The 20,394-nt window shown below is 46.8% G+C and overlaps 1 protein-coding gene across 37 annotated transcripts in view; it reads right to left on the minus strand.

Moving 5' to 3' along the window:
- Cacna1c (calcium voltage-gated channel subunit alpha1 C) overlaps nucleotides 1–20,394 on the minus strand; it is a 551,969-nt gene that overhangs the window by 7,417 nt on the left and 524,158 nt on the right. For all 37 annotated transcript variants that reach the window (XM_013110334.3, XM_040739165.1, XM_040739170.1 and 34 more), the window contains 8 exons: nucleotides 15,201–15,302; nucleotides 12,052–12,179; nucleotides 11,426–11,560; nucleotides 9,795–10,147; nucleotides 7,116–7,241; nucleotides 4,291–4,397; nucleotides 3,170–3,273; nucleotides 1,036–1,371 (listed from right to left, as the gene is read on the minus strand). In XM_013110334.3, the coding sequence (XP_012965788.1) occupies nucleotides 1,036–1,371; nucleotides 3,170–3,273; nucleotides 4,291–4,397; nucleotides 7,116–7,241; nucleotides 9,795–10,147; nucleotides 11,426–11,560; nucleotides 12,052–12,179; nucleotides 15,201–15,302 (1,391 nt within the window). The remainder of the gene's footprint in view (nucleotides 1–1,035; nucleotides 1,372–3,169; nucleotides 3,274–4,290; nucleotides 4,398–7,115; nucleotides 7,242–9,794; nucleotides 10,148–11,425; nucleotides 11,561–12,051; nucleotides 12,180–15,200; nucleotides 15,303–20,394) is intronic.

Raw genomic sequence — 20,394 nt, forward strand, 5'->3', positions numbered from 1 at the left:
TTACTAAGTCTCTGAGGGAAGGGGTAGAATCCGGCAGTCAGGGTGGTCTCTTTTTCTCCCATGCCCGTTCCTCCCGCTCTGCCCGAGTCACTCTCTCCTCACCTGGCCTGACTTTTTCTACTGCTCCCCTGCCTGTTCCAGCCACAGCATGCTTACTCTTTGACCTGTTTGCCCTCACTGCTCAGTGGGAGCTCTTGAGAGCTGAAACCCATTTTCCCAAGGTCTCACTACACCTAGAGTCTCGGGACTTTTGAGATGAGCAAGCTCAAGGAAGCTTACATGGAGACTTAGTGTCTCGAGTTGGGAGGACCATGGTTATTGACTGAACTCCACTCCCAGGTCCATCTGAGCACACGACAGATGCAGCCAGATGTGTCCAGAGATGGGAACTGACCCCCTTCCAGTCCTCTCAGTGAGGAGAGCTGTGCTGGCCTCCCCTCCACCACTTCTCTTAGATGGTTTCTAAGGACCCTGCCACACTGGTTGGGGTTTGTTTCAGTTTGTCAAAGGCCCCTAAAATGTGGTGCTAGGGTTGGAATCGACGCTCCTCAGGGGCAGAGGACTTGTGACACCGAACTCTCTAAAGGAGGAACAGAAGCCAAGGAGAAAAAAACCTGCCATCTTATAGTTGGTCATTCATGCGTTGGAATCACTGGGAGCCCTGAGAACGCCAGTTTCCTCTGGAAAGCTTCCAAAGCTCCGAGGAGCTGTTCTCCTGAGCAGTGAGAGTTGAGCACACTGACCCCTGGCCCTCTGTTTGGGACGAGCCCCAGCACGTGTGAACACTGGGAGGCAGCAGGCCTTTCTTAGGGTTCCCTGGCCCACGCCTTACTAAGGGCTTTCTCCCTGTTCCTCACACCCAGCGGCTTGTAGAGTCGTGGTTGCGATTCACTGCAGGCCAGGCCTTCCTTCTGCAGTTCCCTAGTTCACACTCTTGACACCCAGTTTACGTGGGAAGGACCCAGGCTCCTCCTCTGCACCAAAGTCTCTTGTTTCCCGAGGTCTCTCCCTCCCCAGGAGCTCACATTCACATACCGCTTCCACCAGGCTGCTGGCGCTGCCATGGAACTGTCTCCCTGGAGCTCCAGCCTGGCTGGGCACGGTGAGGGAGACGGGCCGGGCTCTCCGGGCCATGCTGCCGCCCCCACTACAGGCGGTGGTCTCGTCAGCCCAGGAGCTGCAGTGGACGGATGGAAAGCTGCTGTTGAGCTTCTCGCTGGACTCGGCCCCCTCCAGCCGTAGGGTGGGGATGGGCTGTAGGGGCCTGCCCCGGCTGCCTGGAGTGACAGGGGGTGTGGGGCATGGCCTGGGGAACTTGGAAGGAGAATGGCTTCTCTGCAGGAGAGGGCTCAAACCTGCCACTGCCAATGCCTGTGGACATAAGAAAAGGAGTTACCAGGAGACTAACTTTGAAGCTAATATTTCCCAGTGAGATTTGCCTAGAGTTCTCAAAGCCCAAATCCTGTCTACCTCACTGAGACTTGGTGTAGGATTCAATAATATCCAGAAATATTTTGGTGAGCGTCTCCTTATGACGCGATGGCATTTCCCTCTGGCTTCAGGACTTTACAACTGAGTGCAGTCCTGACCATCCACTGTGAAGACTGGCTCTGCCATTCATAGTCTCTGGATTCAGTCCCTCTGGCTTTCCCATTAGAGAAGAGAGGACAAGGATGATGTGTTCCCCACAGAGCCAGGATTCGCCAGTGCCCTCTCAATGCACTGACCTATAGGGCAGGGTGAAGTCAAGTGAAATAAGGCTTTTGAGGTATAGTGTCTATTATAAAGACCGAGACAAAACCAGTATTCAGTAAGTCACCATTCAAAATTTTACAATGAAATAGGCCCTCGGATAACGCCCTGTCAGTCTCAAGCAGGGTGTTCTGACTCCTGTCTAACATTGACTGAGGAGCGATTTCCATGTCTGCCTTCTCTATCCCCAAATGCTCCAGAGAATCCTGAGGGCAATCCTGCGTTCCCACTGTCCCTGTGACTCTCGCACTGTCCACTGTCAGATGTGATGTGTTTGTTGAAAAGAATGACACTGTGTGGTGGGAACGTTCATCTCTGGGGGACAAGGAGGACAGGTGGGAGGGGGCAGAGGACACCAAGAGAAACCTCACTTTCCACCGATGGGCACAAGGGCAGATGGACAAAACCAACTTGGAGAAAGCTTTCAAAATAGAACATACAGTGTCCCTACATCCTGCTTTCCTTCCTTCTCTCCAGCTCATGGAGTACCCAGCTTCTGAGGGAAGCACAAAGCTGTGTTCATTATGTTGGAAAGTTTGTGACAATAATCCCTGTTTAGACAGTGCTTTGGCCTTTGAGTTGAAGTTGTATCAGTTTATAAAACACATTTGACATTTGTGTGCTTGTGCCCACACACATAAACACGTGGACACATGTATTAACACACAGACACACATGTACACACACACACAAACACACACACACTGAAACCACAGGTCCAAAGGAAGTGTGTAATTACACAGGTAAACTGGGGAGCTGAGGTTTAGATCCCCATTTGCTGCAGGTAAAGTATTGGCTGTAGCCTGAAGTTTCTACTTGTTCTACATTACCAAGAGTGAGTGTGACACTGGTGTTTTCACTTTCTCAGCTGTGCCATTCTAGGATAGATTTTTACCTAACTAGTCTCCCAGGTCTTGTCTCCTTGGAGACCATTCCCCTTTTTTTTTTGGACTGTTCAGCCTAGTCTTAAACTTTCCACCCTCTTGCCTTAGCCTCTTGAATGCTGTGATTGGAAGCATGGCCACCATGCCCAGCATTCCCTACTCTTAACCATGCTGCCATCATTTCTCACTGCAGTGGACAGACAGACGGCTGTGAAGTTCAGCTCCCGGGTCCCATAAACCCCAGGTCTGACTGTATCTGCTTCAGAGAGTGCAGTTTAAGGCAGTGTGGGGGAGGGATGTCTGCTGTAAGGAGCCAGCTCCGGATACCTGAAGCTTCCGGTTAGAATCACAAAAGGAACCCTCACCAGGATGTCTAGGGGACCTGCCTTCCAGTGTCACTGTGGTATCTGCAGAGCAGTGGATGGCCCTAGGCAGGGGGGCTGATTCACAGCCCTGGGAGAAGGGCAGACAGAAGGGTTTCTGGGATCTGCTGTCACCCTAGAGAGGTGTGGCCTGTGCACAGGTGTGAGTACCTGGTGATGAACCAGATGCAAGGGCAAGGCTGTCTTCTGAGAGATGTCTCCCCCTTGGTCCTTTTGTCTCTTCAGACACTCCAGGTGGAAGGAGGCCCTTCGACCTGCAAAAGCAGCCCAAGAACTCGAATCGGGACACAGGTGATGGCACCGGCCTATGACAGCTCTGCTACAGCTTAGATCCCCGTCTACCTCGGGCCATGCATTAGGTCTTAGTCCCCAGTTTGGTACAGCTGAGGGGTTGGTTTAATTATTTAAAAGGTGGAGCCTCATGGGAGCTTTCTGCCTTTGGTCATGTGTCTTGAAGGAGATCATGGGACACTGGTCTCTTTCCCTCAAAGGGCACATTTCCCATCATGATGCACTACCGTGCCACAGACCCTAGAGCTTCCAAAACTGAGCCCAAATTCATCTTTCTTGTTTTTAAGCTGATCACCTTGGGTTGTTTTATTACGGTGACAGAGCTGACTAAAAGAGGCTCGTTCTTGGGTGAGGTAGGGTTAGTGTTATTGGTCCCAAGCACATTGTATGCCTCAGCTTCTCTCCTAGGCGTCTGAGTAGCCAATGTCTAAGTTCCATTCTAACAAACTCAGTCCTTGGAGAGCTATCTTGTGGAATAACTTTTTGTATACTCTGCAGATGGGTCTTTGCCAAGGTGCCTTCTGATTGGTTTAATAAAGAGCTGAATGGCCAATAGCTAGGCAGGAAGAGCTTAGAAGGGACGTCCGGGCAGAGAGAAGAGGAGATGAATCTAGATGTTAGGGAGACTCCAAAGGAGATGGAGAAGGAGCAGGACATTCAGGAGGAGAGGCAAAAGCCACGAGCCACATGGCAGCATGTAGATGAAGAGAAATGGGTTGATTTAAGTTAAAAGAGCTAGTTAGAAACAAGCTTAAGCTAAGGCCAAGCTTTCATAATTAATAAGAAGTCTGTGTCATGATCTGGGGACTAATGGTCCAAGAAAGCTGCTACATTATCTTGTCACTCTGCATGCCTCCCAGCCCATCTCTAGGGCCTGCTTACTGAGGCTCAAACAGTTTCTCAGTTGCCCCTTGGTGTCTGACCACTGCCATCTTGGAGGTGACTACTATCTCCATCTCCAGAGCAACACGTGAGTTTACCTAGAGAGGCAGAGCGAAGGAAACTCCTCTTCGGAGACTGCTGGATCTCCCTCCTCGCCTCCTCTGGAGATGTCAGTTGTCGGTTTTCATCATCCTGGTAGGAGAGTCTGGAACAGAGAATGCTTGGCGCTTGTTCCTGAAGGCTGAGAGGCACCACCCACCAGGACAGCTGCTATTCCCAGAAAGCAGTTTCCGTTTTCCTTAGTGAAGGCAATGCCTGTCTAGGCACCTACACTATAGGTATGGGGAACAGGTATCAGGGTGTGCTAAGAAACCTGCGTCTGCTCGCAGGCATCGTAGCTGTTTCATAGGACTGCTTGTTAGGGGTCCCGGCTCTTGATACATATCCTGTACAGGAACCTTGTAGTTGATTTTTGTGTTTATTATTTTTTTTCCAGTGGGCTGAGGATTGGAATTCAAGGCCTCATGCATGCTAGGTAAGTACTATAACACTGAACTCCTATCTTACCCCTGAGCCTTACATTTCTGATTTCAGCCAGTGGAGGCACTCTTGGGTATAGAGGAAGTTGGAAGAAGAAGTCTAACTAAGAAGTACCTTAGATGCCTGCCAGTCTTTACATAGTAGGTCTATGCTGTTCACTATGGTCATTCTCAATGCTACCACAATATCCTTTACCTCTCCAATTCTTCCCTGCCTGACTATCCCTTCACTATCAAAAGCACATAAGCCACATCTGTAGCAATCCTACAATCAAACAGTCAGCAGATAGCAGGACAGCAGCAACAATTAATGCAGTGGTTCTCAAGTGTCCTAACGCTGAGACCCTTTAATACAGTTCCTCGTGTTGTGGTGGCCTCCAACCATAAAATTATTTTCATTGCCACTTCAAAACTGTAATTTTACTACTGTTATGAATCATCTATGTTTTCAAATGGTCTTAGGTGAATCCCAAAGGGACCATGACCCATGGGTTGAAAACAACTCTGTTAGGGCATCTAGTTGATGGTGCCTCACAATGAAAAATACATTGTACATATCTCCAGTATCATAGACATACCTATCCATATGAGACTTTCCACTTTTTGCATGTACTACTCTCTGATTATCTCTATACTACTTTAGCTGGTATTAGTTTTTGCAATGACTGTTGGCTATTATCCACTGAAGTAACTTTGTGACCCTCCACTGATCAGTCTTCAGTTTGAGGAGCACAGTTGTAACCCGGCCCTCAGTCATGTAGATTAGATTTCAGACTGCTACTACTAAAACTCCTTTGTTAAGTTTGCCTTTTCATTTTCTTGCGGCACTGAGGATAGAACACAGAACCATGGGCATGCCATGAAAACACCCTACCACTGAGCTATGCTTGAAGCCTGTTTCCTCTGAGTCCACCCTGGCAACCAAGCACGCGATTCTGAGAATGTATCTATGTGCAGGAGAGCTTGGGACTTAAGAATCTCATATTTTTACTCTGCCAAGCTTTGCTTCCATCCCCAACTAGACAAGCCCCACCCCCAGTACATCTTCTTGCTCCATTGCCCCTACTCTTGCAGACCTGACTTCTGCTTGGCCTGGTACACAGCTCCAGCTATGCTGCTGCTGGGTTGTTCTGCATGTCTGTGCCCCCCGGGCACTGGTACCGCTCCATGGGAGGTTGCTTAGAAAGGTTCACATTTTCTCCCTCGTCTCTGATCTCTTCCTAAATACTTAGCAAAATCTCCTGGATTCAAAGCTGACTTTTTTGGAGTTAGGCAAGTATTCAATAAGAACAATTCAATAAGGCTCCATCTGGGCCTTAACTTTAAGGGCCCAAGAAGCTGGTGCGCAGCAAAGCATTTTGTGGAACGTGAACGGTGTCTTCAGCAGTCACAAACATCTTACAAGGAGCCAGGGAGCCACACACTTAAGCACACACTTCATAAACAATATTTGCTTTTGCAGCAACTTTCTGTTGCTTTTTGCTTATTTTTTATATCAATTATTATTAACTGAACTGCATATTTATGAGACATTGTGTGATCATTTGGCATATGTAGATAATGTATAATGACTAAGTCTGGGCAGTTAATGTCCATTTCCTTAGACAGTAAAGTTTGTTGACTGATACATAATAGCACAGTATTATCAGGTGCACTGTGATAATTCAACGGGTATGGACAATATGTAACGAACACCTCCATCTTTTTATATTACTTTGAGTTCGGCACTTTTGAGGTCCTTATTTTCTCGTTATTCATAAAATATATGCTGGTCTTATTCTTAAGAGCACTGGTCCTAGCCGGGTGGTGGCGGCGCATACCTTTAATCCCAACATTTGGGAGGCAGAGGCAGGGGGATATTTCTGAGTTTGAGGCCAGTCTGGTCTACAAAGCAAGTTCCAGGACAGCCAGGGCTACAGAGAAACCCTGTCTTGAAAGAACCAAAAATAAAATAAAATAAAATCAAACCAAATCAAACCAAACCAAACCAACCCAACCCAAACCAACCCAAAAAGCATTAGTCCTTCTCCCCAGATGAACATTATAGCCACCCAGTAGATCTAGATGAAAGCTAAATGTTCCTAAGAGGACTGAACTAGCATCCCTAGGCATGCTAACTGTTCATCTTCAGGCCAGACTTAAAAGAAGCTGTCCCATACATGTTTATTTAAGCATCATATATGTATACTGACTCATACTGAGAAATCCACCCATGACTTGGTCACAGCCTCACAGTGTAAAAGCTTTCCCGGAAGTGTCTGCAGGGAGGCAACCCAATCTGCAGAGGGAATCCTGCGCAGGCACTGCTGATATGTCCTTGTCTGGTCCGGAGGACGGGTTCCCTCTCTTTCCTACACTTAGGGTCACCTGGACAGGAGGCTTACATGTCTGTGGAGAGCAGGCTGGGCTCACTGCAGTACTCAGCGTCCTCACTCATCCTCACACTGCAGGTCTCTTCTGGAAACATCTCTTGACTCACCGAGGCCCCCTGGCTCTCTCGGGAGTGGCACCTGTAGCATTCAGAGTGGAGAAAGGTATCAGCATCTTCCAGCCTCCTGCCTCTTCCTCAGCAAGGAAGTGGCACTGGGCATATGTAGAGACACAATCCCACAGCTTCTGATGAAGCTGCAGAGCACAGACGCCACAAGCTGAGTCAGGGCTCTGTGTGGGAGACTCAAAGAGGTCTCAATTCTGTCCCCAGATCACTTACTCCTTGGCCCAAGACCTTTAGCTAACCCTACGCCTCAGTTTTCTCCTCTCTAACACTAGAGTAACACATTCCCTGCCAGATATAGAGGCAATCCCTAGTACCCACATAGAGAAGCTGGCACAACTAGCTGAACTGGTGAGCTCCAAGTTCAGTGAGAGATCCTGCCTCAGTGGAGAGGCATTGAGGAAGCCATCTGACGTCACTCTCTGGCCTCTAAACACAGGCACACATGAGCGCATGCACACTCCACAATCATGAACATGCATGAAGACAAAAGTGGGGAAGATGTAGTTTTGAGGCAGAGTCCTGGACTGTGCAATCAATACGGGGTACCACGGGCCAGCTGTGGACGGCCGAGCCTTTAGGTGGCTGTTTGAAACATCTGACAAGTTTCTGGAATCATGCTCAATTTGTTCTGACCCCGGAGTGAAGGCACAGGGAAGAAACTTCACAAAGAGGGCTTGTTCGAAGCAGGCAGGATAAGCTAAAGTCTGTGCTGCGCCTGGGTACTTCCTGAGCTAAAGAACCGCCACACCTGGATGTGCCTCAGAGTAGAATCCTGTCCCTCCTGGGACAGGGCCTCCTGCCCATTCGGTCATTTCTTCTCTCCCTCTTCCTTGTGTGGCTCAGTACATCTCTGCAGCACAGCTCTTATGGGCCCCCATGTCAGTTCCCTAAGCCTACAGGAACCCACTACTGTTGTTTAATACACAGATATGCAGTCATCATGCCTTCTAAGTATTTATATTTGTACCCATAGGTTAGTGCTACGATCAGCCTTGGTCAGAGATGTTTCTTTTAGCTGTGAGCAGCAGAGACTCACATGTAGTCCAAGTGCTGACAATAATTTATTGTATCTAAATAAGACTTCTGCATCACTCCTTCCAAGGCTCAAGGACCATTTGGGAAGAGGGAGCAGGAAGCTGGATGATTCCACTGTTTGCTTCCTTCTCACAAGACTGGGCCTGTCAACATGGCATCACAGAGTGGGCGGGGCTCAGGAGGCTCCACCCCTCCGTGAGGCGCCATTGGCTGGGGAGGAGAATGGGGGCTCATCTTCAGTGTGTAACCTTCTACCCATTCTTACCAAAGCAACCCTAGCTAAACTCAGTGGACCACATAAAAAAGAAAGGCATGATAGTAGGGAGGAGACTGACAGGAGCAGAAGGAGATAAGAGAGGGTGATGGTGTGTGAATATGATGAAAATACATTATATATGTGTGTGTGTGTATGAAACTGTCAAGAAAAAACTAAATAAAATCAAAGTTTGAAAAAAAGTGAGAGGTTTTCACAAGGCATAGAAGGGAAGAGCTAGAACTAGGTCTGAATCCTCAAAGTGTTGCAAAAAAGAGTGGGGCCACTGGACAGGCATGGGACAACTGTCTCATCTTAATACTCTCCTAGGCAGAACCAGTGTCAGAGCAGCACGCACGCTCTGTGTAGAGATCTCCTGGGTCCAAGGGCTCAGCCAGCACTGCTATTGGGTGGTTAAAGCAGTTAGTGTCCCAGAGCATTCAGTAGGGAGGATGGATGCCATGGTAACAGTCAGTCAAATGCATGGGCTATGCAGACTTTCATGTAGCCACCTGGAAACAGGATTTCGTGAAAACCAGTGAGCAGGAATGCTGCTCTGTGGATAGCAGATCAGGACTCTTGGGATTCAGAAGAGATGCCTGAAATACTTGATTATATTCTAGGCCACAGGGCAAGAAAATGGGCAGTTGCACTGAGAACCAGTGAACTGGAAGGGCAGCTAGTTGAGGGTGATGGACAAGGTGCAGAGGGTATCCTCTCCCATCCTGGCTCAGTAGCCTATGGCTGATGAAGCAGGCAAAGAGGTACCTGCTGCAGCCCAGGGCGTGCGTCCTTAAGGCCTAGAGCAGTTATAGCATCCACCACACCTGCACTTCATAGTGGTGTGTCCTACAGCACAGGCAGTGGGGAGAAGGGTGAGCCAGGCATGGGGGACATGGTCAAGGCCCTAGGACCATTCTACACTACTGCTAAGGAGGTGGATACACTGCCCAGTCTCAACTGGATGAAAAGCCGGGCTTAGGGACTTGGGAAAGGCAAGGGCTGGTTTTGTCGTATTGGCCCAAGTCACACATCTTGGAGGGTCACAGGTTAACATGGGATGAGAGGGGACAGGACTGTCAGAGGTATGGCATCTCAGCAGACACCTGGGAAGCAGAGTAATGTCTTCACTGACATTGGCATGTGTGAACAGGAGATGTGTGTGGTAAGCTGACTCCAGTAGCCTCCACAGAAGGCTGAGGAGTCTAAGTCCGTCTTTCCTGGTGTTATCTGGCTAGGGTGTGTGAGCCTCATGCTCAGGCTTACCCTCCCACTTACCTCTTGGAGCTGAGCTTCCATGCTGCCTCCTGTACCCGGATAGCAGGGGACAAGGGAGGCCCATGGCCCTCCACAGTGCTGACTGTGCTGGAGTAGCCAGAGGGATGGGGGAAGCGGCCCAGGGCAGTGTTGTTGGCATTGTTGATGTTGGCATTGGAGCCCGTGGATGAGTAGCTGCTGGGGGTGAAAGTGGAGTCCACTAGCTTCTCATGGGATGGTGACTCGGTGTCACCTTGGTTGTTTGTCGTCTTGTTGATATGCAGTGGGCGCTGGGTAGTGAAGGTCTGAGGAAAGTTGCTCCTGCTGTCACTTTGATAGTAGCTGACATGGTTGCCAAACAGGCCTCCAGCTCTCTGTAGACAAGACAGAGTAGGTAGAGAAGAGTTTTCTGCATTCTCTCTCCTCCCTCCTGCATCCAACTCTCTTGTCTTGTATAGCAGTGGTCAAGGAGCAGAGGCCACAGGAAGCCATCTTGCCCTTCAGAGAGGCACACACTCTAGGCACATGGTAGAGAGAGGGACTTAGATGCTCAAGGCTCTACAATTCCCCTACATGTAGCACCGGGACAGGAATTCCCTCTTGGGCTGGGCAGGCAGGAGGTTGCTGGTCTAGAAGCCTCCCTGGAAGTTTGTTCCTGAAGCAGCACCATAGACTGAGGTTGGGTTTCAAGGACAAGTCCAAGATGGCCGCCCTTCACAGAAGCCAGCCGTTTAGCTTGGTGGAGCTTGCTGTGAGTATTGAGGGGTGAGAAGAAGGAATGCAAGATGCGGACCAGATTGTTTTAGTGGAAATACAACTGGCTCATGGAGCTACAAACTGTACTAAGAGTAAAGACTCTACTATATTGATTATATCGCAGCTTCCTTTCCTGTAGGGGTTCTTTGAGGTCTGAAGTCAGGAACAAGTATTTTTCTCCAATATTCTTTCTTTGTCCCAGAGTGAGGAGTGGGAGGAGTAGTGGTTAGGGGCTGGGGAAGCAGTGGTTTACAATGTTTGTCTAATTTGATATCTGAAGGTCCTTAGGAGCCAGACCTGGGACCTGGGAGTGACAGGAAGTAGAAGGGAGGGAGCCAGATTGGAGACTGCTGGCTTATGGCACAGCAGGGTGTGATTTTTCTGACCGCCTTAATATTACTCCAGGAAAGGAGGAGGAGGCCTAGAGGGTACCACTGTGACTTGGATATCATGTGTTCTATCTTAAAAAGGCAACCCATGCTTGTCTAGCTGTCACATAAGAACCCACACCTAATGTGGCCACTTAACCTGATTTTCTTCTCCAAGAAAAGCCAGAAGTTTGTGTTTTTAATTAGATATGCCAGGTATTAAAATAGTGGTGACTAAAACAGGTTTTCATATTAGATGAAGGCCAGGAGTCCCTACTCCACACCTTCTGATGAGCAACTTCTCTAAGAAACAGGCTCCCGTGTTCTCTGAGAGCTGGGCATATTTTGTTTTGAGCTGCCGTGTCCTAGGAGGATGGCACGGCACAGAGTTGGTTGGAAAGGAGACAGGAATGAGGAGACAGCTGACTAGGAAGAATGTGCCACCCCTCAGAGAGATCAGGCAAACACCAATTTAGTGCAATATTGCTCCAAACTGAACTTCGTTAAGACACTAGTCATGGCACTTACCCTGAAGATGTCATCTTCAGAGGCAGCAGACACAGCCTCCTTCATAGCCTTGTCCAACTCCTCCTCAGCGGTAAGATCCCCAGAGATGGCCCGTCGGATCTCAGGCCCAATATCATGCAAAGTTCGTAAGCCAGCCTGGAACCCAGAGGGACTCGTGAAGACCCAGATCCTTTCTACTGATCTTTAGTCAGCCAGGACCCTGTTGCTCCTTCCCAAGCCCCTGCCTCTCAGCTTCTCTGCCAGGCAGCTGGGCATCCACATCAAGAGATGGGCTTCCCTGGAAACTCTCCTACCCCAACAACCCTAGAGTAGAAGAACCTACTCATTTATCTAGGAGGAATGAAGGCATATTACAGGACCACGAAAATCTGCTGTTTCAGGAGCAATAGGTAGGACTGGAGGCTGGGAAAGCTGGCAGGATGGTTGATGGAGGTATGTGGGCAAGAATGGAAGAGAGGAAGAGCACCTTGCCTTCTCCATAGCCATCTTCAGGAAGGTTTAAAGTGCTCACAAGTTTTCTTGGGATGTGAGTTGGCCTCTAAGTAGCTAGCAAGACTTGGACCCTGGCTAGGGTCAGAGGGAAGTGACCAGGACCTGAGTATGGGCACCTCCCTCCAGCCCCTCACCTGCAGGGACAGTGCATTCCTCTGTGAAGGCTTTCCCACCAACCCCTGCTCTTTTCGCTTCTTGAATTTTCGGAAGTACTCTTGGATCAGGAACGTGGCATAGAACTTGCCTACTGTGACCTCATCATCTAAGACACACAGAGAGGAGAAAAGGTTGAGTGATTCCATCAGAAATCCTGAAATTTCTTCAACATATTAGCTTTAATTGTTTAATACAAAAGAAAACATGTAAAAAGGCATATGCTTTAAAAGTCACCATATCCCTGTCTGTTTACTTTCTTGAGTTCTTGCCCAGAAATGAGCAAGCACGTTCTTGTTCTCTTGTTTCCAAATTTATCCTTCTCTCTTATATTATATCATGGCCTCAGTTTCCCTCCCTCTTTTTCTCTCAGTGCCCATCCTTCACTTCCTCTGTCTCCTAGATTCACTCCTTCTCCAGTTCCCTTCAGAAAAGGGCAGGGCTCCCAGGGATATCAACTGAATAGAGAATAAGTTACAATAAGACTAGGTACATCCTCTCATATTAAGGCTGGATGAGGCAACCCAGTCGGAGGAAAAGTGTCCCAAAAACACATCAAAGAATCAGAGACATCCCTGTTCCAGCTGTTAGGAGTCCAACGAGAAAACTGAGCCACATAATCGTAACATATATGTAGAGGACCTAACTCAGACCCATACAGGCTCCCTGATTGTGGCTTCAGTCTCTGAGCCCCTATGAGCCCTGCTTAGATGATTCTGTAGGCAGTGTTCTTGTGGCGTCCTTGACCCCTTTGGCTCCTATAATCCTTCCTTGCCACTTCCTTTTTAATTGAAGCAAGATCTCCCTATCTTATCCAGTAGTGATATATCATTTATGATTTGTTAAAGTTTGGCTGAGGATTGAGAAAAGCAAAGTCAGCCTCAAGCTACAGAGACCAGGCAGTGGTGATACACAACTTTAATCCCAGCAGCCAGAAGCTAGGAGGTGGTGGTACACGCCTTTAAATTTAGGACTCGGATTAAGAGGTAGATGAATTTCTGCGAATCCAAGGCCACCCAGATCAGTCTAAAAGATCATCATAGTTCACATCTTTAATCTCAGCACAAGAGGGGTATAAAAGATAGAAGTAGGGGCTTTAGTGGTCAGTATGAGGCATTCATTCTCCAGCCATGCTGAGGAGAGGTTACAGTCTGAGGCTTTGTGAGAGTTCATGGAGACAGGATCAGCACATTCAGCCTGAGGCAGAGGTAAGAAGCTAGTGGCCAGCTGCTTTGCTTTTCTGACATTCACTTTGAAGTTTGAACCCAATATTAGTCTTGGGGTCATTTATTTATTTGTGTTACAGCCTCCAATTTCTGGGGTCAAGTGACAATTCCCTCCCGAATAGCTGGGACCAGAAGCATAAGCTGATGTGTATTCCTAGATGTTTTTGTTTTTTTTCTCATTTTTTTTTCCCTCACAGAAAAGGAAGGATTATCAAGGTTACTTTCCACCTTGTTTTTTTTCCCACCCTCCTGAATGGACATTACTAAGTCTTGTTTGATTCCACTTGCCATCAAATGATCAGTCTCTTAACTATCAACACAATTCTAGTGGGGTGACAGGGGCTAGTGGCAGGGGCCCCTCTTTATTTAAGGTTGGTGATTTCCCTTCCTGTCAGTTAGACTGGATTAGACCACGTATCCTTGATGGGCTGGGCATACAAGACCACGCCTGACATAGTCTTGATCTTAGGAGTGAACCAAATGGTAGGAAAGCTCTAAGTTCCCAGGGGGAGTGTTTCATGCCAAGCAAGTGGTCCCTCTGTCTTGTCCCCTTTTTGGTATGAGAAGGACAGATGGTTAGGCTGGGCCTCAGGACCTGCAATGGCTTTCCCAGTCCTCATTGTTCCTTCAGAGTAGCTAACTCTACAGAAGTTTCGGGCTTACCATAGGGCAGGGGCTCATTTTCACATGAAGGGAAAACCCTGGAGATCCCTGATAAGGGAAGCTGGGAATGAACTTGGAGTCCTAGGTTCGCTCAGGTCTGAGTTGGATGCCTGGGTCTACACTGTACTCACTGGGAAATCTACATAGTTGGGAACATCACTGCCTGGAGTGAACTTCATAGAGATGCCATGGGCACTAGATAAAATGAAGAAGCAAAGCGTCAGGTGGCACATGGTGGCTCCCAGCACGACTCGTTTTACCCACTGGAAGTGGGTCTCAAACAGGGAGTCTCACCTCTTAAGGATGTTTCTGGAATGTGTGGGCTCAACTAGCATGTTAATATAATATACTTGACAAATGAGAAGTGTTGATAGTATACTGAGAATTTTATATTGAATGCATTTGCTTTTAACATACCTCATTTTAAAACATTCTATTAGTGCTGTGGAAATTACAAGTGTAGCAGGTTATCTATGATTCTGACTTGGGATTATCGAAGGGGTGGTATGAAGGAAGTACTTGCTATGAAAAGGGGCTTGCGGTTTGGAAGGCATGACAAATGCTTCTCTAGAAAAAAAAAGAGCTTTAAAAAGATGTGTTGAATCTCAGGCAACTTTCCTTCCAGAGCTGTAGAGCAATTCTAGAGCAGTCAGCCCAGTGGCTTATGGGTAAATCTATACCCATATATTGTAGAGCTCCCACAAAAGTTCTGCCAAACCCCTAAGCATAGAAGGGCTTGCTTGTCCCCATGTGTGAATGTAGGGTTACAGCAGGTTTCTTTCTTTCTTTTTCTTTTGTTTTTGTCTGCCTTTTTTTTTTCCAGACAGGGTTTCTCTGTATTGTTTTGGAAGCTGTCCTGGAATTCACTTTGTAGACCAGGCTGGCCCTGAACTCAAAGAGATCTGCCTGCCTCTGCCTCCTGAGTGCTGGGCTTAAAGGTGTGCACCACCAATGCTGGGCAACAGCAGGTTTCTAATAGGATAGGTTGTATCTAAGTTTGTGCAGGACATTACAAGTGGAACCTCTGATCCCACAGAAGGGGCCAGAGAAAGAAGGATCGGACACAGTGCACTCAAGCATTGAAGCCTCAAGGAGAAGGATCCAACGTGGTGGGCTCAAGCATGGGCATCTCAAGGGCTGTGTCTGCGGTGCTAATGATGGCACAGCTGGAAGACAGGAAGGTGGAGAAATCCTACTGGCTGGGCCAGTAACCCTGGTCTGGGAATGCAGGGAACACTCACCACCTGCAGGGGGCACCACTTGGTCCAACAGCTTCATGCTGGTCCTCTTCCAGATTTTCTTGATGATGGCCCGCAGCTCCTCATTGGCTTGTTCTAAGTTCCCTGATAGAAGGAGGTGTAGACTGAAAACATCCCCCACATGCTGGGAAGCCCCACAAGCCACCCTGAGCTATCACATTCTGCTTCCCCTTTGTTCTGCTCTCCCATCTTCCTATTTGCTAGTTCCTTTCACTTCCCCTTTTCCTCTCTCTCTTTACTTCCTGTCCTCGTGACTGTCCTCTCTTGCCCTGTCCAATGCCATTTTCCTTCCTTTCCTATTCCATTGTAAGCCAGCCCAAAGCCCTCCCTTAACCCCATGCCATGTTCCCTTCTGGTTATAGCTGAAGAGCATGATGGTGCCTGCAGACATTGATGTCTCAGCTCTGATACTGTTTGCCATGTAGGGCAGCATCCAGGCTGATCCTTATCGTGACATTTTACAATGACCTCTATGGTGGCTTGAAAGAAAATGGCCCTCAAAGGGAGTGGCCTTGTTGGAGGAAGTGTGTCACTGAGGGGGCGGGCTCTGAGGTCTTTTTCTCATGCTTCACTCAATGTGACCATCAGCTGACTTCCTGTTGCTTGCAAGATGTAGCACTCTCAGCTTCCGTACCACATCGGCCTGCATACCACCAAGCCCCCCACCGTGATCATAATAGACTGAACCCCTGAAACTGTAAGTGAGCCATCCTCAATTAATGTTTTCCTTTATAAGAGTTGCTGTGGTCATGGTGTCTCTTCACAGCAATAGTAACCCTAACTAACACAACCTCCTTGTACAGCTGCAGGAAATGGAGATGCTTTGAGGGGAGAACAATCCACTCCTCCCACACATATACACAGCATAGGGGGCACACATGTGTCCAAAGGGTCTCTGTTGAGTACCCCAGGGAGGGAAGTGGAGGACTCTAACAGTGGAGGCAGAAACCTGAAGGCCTATGCTGTGGTAGTTTGGACTTCATTAGACGCATGCTGTCTGAGACACAAGTCTCATGCTGCTGGAGAAGCAAAGCATAAAAGCAATTGTAAGAGGGGATGTGTTGGGCAGGATTCGAGGATCCTCCCAAGGATGCCTGCCCCTAGTGTACTGATTTTTGTCTTAAGAGTCCTGAGCAGAGCGCCCCACTTTTCAAGTCTGATAAACAGTGAGCTAGTCACTGAGTATTCTTGGAAGCTGTGAAGTTTATGGGGTTTGCTGCATAGCACTGGGAAGAGGTTATGGCTGGTAGTAACATTCATCATATGGGAGGTGATGGGGAATCATGTGAGCTATGGGGTCAGACTGCCTGAGTTCAAACCCAGCTCTGGATTGGTATGTGGGAGCAAGCATAGATGCTCATGAGGAGTGAGTGATGGTTCCTGAAAATGTTGAACATTAAATTCAACATGCAGCTAAAGACAGAACACCTCCTGGGCAGTCCAACATGCCTTCAGTTCCCTTCACTGAAGGTGGTTCATTGCATTTTTTGTTTGTTTTCTGAAACAAGAGCTTGTTATGTATCCCTGATTTACCTCAAATTCATAATCCTCCTGCCTTGGGCATTCAAATGCTGGAATTACAGGTATGTGCCACCATTCTGGACTTAGTGGTTTCTGACACATGCTGTGAAAGAATCCTGATATAACAATGTGCAAATGAATTCATCTTTTATTGGGCTGAAAGGAGTACTCCAAAACTTATGTGACGGGAGATATCATTCTGTAAATATATCTCTCTTCTTGGTTGATGAATAAAGCACTGTTGTCCAATAGGGATGCAAGATAGGTGGGACTAGGAATCAAGGAGGATTCTGGGAAATGTAGTCAAGAAGAGAGAGTCTCCATGTGATCTCAGGAAGAGGGGACGCATCAGGATGGCGTCCTTGGAAAGATAAGTCCTTATAGAAATAAATATTAGTAGTCATGGGTTAATACTTAAAACAGAACTAGCCAATGAGAAGCCCTGGACATTGGCAGACAGCATTGTAACTAGTAGAGTCTCTGTGTGTTATTTGGGGTTGACGAGGCTCAGGGACCAGGCTGGCGGGAAGAACACACGTTACACTTACATCTACATGAAAAATCAGAATGTGAATTTGTCTAGTGTAGTCATTTGAATGTAATTGGCCCCCATAAGCTCATAAGGAGTGACACTATTAGTATGTGTAACCTTGTTGGAATAAGTGTGCCACTGTGGGGGTGGGCTTTGAGGTCTCCTTTGCTCAAGTTTCACTCAGTGTAACATTCAGTTCACTTCCTGTTGCCTTCAGATCAAGATGATGAATTCTCAGTTCCTTCTCCAGCACCATGTCTACCTGTATGCCACCATGTTGCACCATGATGATAGTAAACTAAACCTCTGAAACTGGAAGCCATAACCTCAATTATATGTTTTCTTTGTAAGCATTGCTTTGGTTATGGTGTCTCTTAATAGCAATAGAAACCATAACTAAGACAGAAGTTGGTACTAGGAGTGGAGTATTGTTGCGATAGGCCTGCCATGATCTTGTTTGAAGGAATATGGACCTTGGGACTGTAGAGTAGAAAAGCAGTTGAATGTTTAAGTGCTACTAAATTTGCCATACTAGTAGGAGCATAGAAGACAATGGTGATGAATAAGATTTGATGAACTGTGGTAGCCTGGTTTGAGAGGTTTCAGAGGAGAAGAATTTAGTATGTTGGCTAGAGATTGTTCTCATGATATTTTGGTGAAGAATGTGGCTGCTTTTTGCCATTGTCCAAAAAGTCTTCCTACAGATAAATTGAAGAGTTTTTTATTAATTCCCTTGGCAGAGGAAATCTCAAAACAGCCTAATGTAGACTCTGTCATGTGGTTATTAGTGTTAACTATAGTGAAGATTTATAATGAAAAGGAGCAAGGTAAGAAAGTAAAAATGCAAAATGTACAATTTGAGGAGAAAAAGAGCACCAAGAAATGGAATGGCACTAAGTCTTATGTTTAAGAAGACAAACAGATTAACAAATGGAATAAAGAGAGTGGTGACCTCAGGGTAAGATCCCACCTAGCTAAGTTTACTTGTGAAAAGAAATTAAAGAAAGTTTAGAGCCAGGTATGGTGGTGTATGCCTTTAATGCCAGTACTCAGAAGGTAGAGGATGACAAATCTCTGAGTTTGAGGCCAGCTTGGTTTACAGAGCAAGTTACAGAACATATAAGCTTGGGCAGTGAAGGAAACCATAAAAAATGGAAATCTGGTGCATATGTAAGTGAACAAGGGAGCCAGCCACGTTCCAGTCCAAGAAAGTAGCAGAACTTGGCAGCTTCAGTCACGTGGTTTATATTTAGAGTCAAGGAACAGGTAAGGAAAGCCTCAGAGGTCAGGCATGTGTCAGGAGTATGTGTCCCTGAATGGAGGCCAAGACAGACCATATTGTGAAGCTATAAAGTTGAAGTCTGGATTGCCTTGGAGACCCCAAGATGTTAGAGATGCCATGGACATGGGATACCTGTGGAGGAAAGCTGCTAATAGGGAGTGGAACCAGCCAAAGAGAAGAAGTGTGTTGCAGACAACAAAGCTGAAAGGAGTTGGAGATCTGAAGAGTGCTTTGACATCAGACATGGAGGTGCAGAGTTTGCAGTCTGACTGGCTGGTTTTTGGTCTTGCTTTGGTTCAGTATTTCCTAACTATGCTCCCTTCCATGTTTTGGAATGGTAATTCATATCCTGTACCATTATGGTGGAAGTTATGTGATCTTTTTTATCTTGATTTTTATTACAGTTAAGAGAATGCATGAATCTCAGAAGAGACTTTGAACTTTAAAACATTTTTGAGACTGTGATTATACTGTGGGGACGTTTGAAGTTCGATTAAATGCATTTTGCATTATGATATTGTTACAAGTTTATGGGAGCCAGGGAGTGGAATGTGGTAGTTTGAATATAATTGTCCCCATAAACTCACAGAGAGTGGGGAGTGGGACTATTAGAAGGTGTGGTCTTGTTGGAGGAAGTGTGTCACTGTGGGGGTGGGCTTTGAGGTCTTCTCCTTTGCTCAAGCTTTGCTCAGTGTGACACTCAGTCTACTTCTTGTTACCTTTGGACGAAGATGTAGTATTCTCAGCTCCTTCTCCAACCCCATATCTCCCTGCCATGTCCACCATGGTTATAATGGACTGAACCTCTGAACTGTAAGTTACTCCAGTTAAATGTCTATAAGAGTTGATATGGTCATGATGTCTCTTCACAGCAATAGAAACCCTAATTAAGACATTTAGAAGCAGGGTCTTCACAGACGTAACTAGTGAAGTCATGATATGTTAGGGTAGACCACCCATCCAATGTGATTGGTGCCACTGGAGAAGAAGAAAAGACCAGTGGCACACAGAGTAGGCCATACATGAAGAGGGTGGTAGAGACTGAGGGGTGGAGCCACTTACTTGAGACCACTGGAAGCCAGAGAGAGACGTGGATCCCATTCTCACCTGAAGCCAGAGAGAGACGTGGATCCCATTCTCTCCCAAGGCCTCTGGAGAGAACCAGTCTGCCAACACCTTACTTTGGATGGTTACTCTCTTAAATTGTGAGGGGAACCAAATTTGTGATCCTTTAGTCAGACTTGAGGAACAAATGTATCTTCCAAAAGATACATTTTTTAGGCTTTCATTTACTTTTCTAACAACCCAATGTAACTGTGGAATTTCATCAATAATTGTTTCATAATGTATATGTTTTATTTTTATTGTTCTGTTTTCAGTGCTGGGGTCTGAATCTTGGGCCCTGTGCATGTTAGGTACCTGCAGTAGGGTTGAGATACACTCGAAGCCCAATTTAAATACCTTTAAACACCTTTTTCCTTTAGTGTTCTGATAGAAATCTTACTAAGCTTGATACTTGGCTTGGGGCAAGTTTCTGTTTCTTAAGGTACATATTAATTTTTTCTAGTTTCTTCCATTTCTTATTAATGTCTGAAGGGTGAGTGAAGACTGATTAGTCTTATCCCTATAAATGTTGGTGTTTTCTCCCATTTCTTGTCTGAATGGGGTGTTGACTCACAGTCTTAATAAGTTCATAGAAGGCCTGTTTTGTATGAAGGTTCAGCCTCGAATACTGAAGTATTACATGCCCTTGATGGCTATCCCCAGGAGCCTTTATGTTTAAATGCTTATCTTTAATTCTTAATTAACTGTATGTCCCACTGGCTGGTTTCTCTCCTCAG

The sequence above is a fragment of the Mesocricetus auratus genome, unplaced genomic scaffold (assembly GCF_017639785.1).
Source record: "Mesocricetus auratus isolate SY011 unplaced genomic scaffold, BCM_Maur_2.0 Super-Scaffold_100676, whole genome shotgun sequence".
NCBI lineage: Eukaryota > Metazoa > Chordata > Mammalia > Rodentia > Cricetidae > Mesocricetus > Mesocricetus auratus.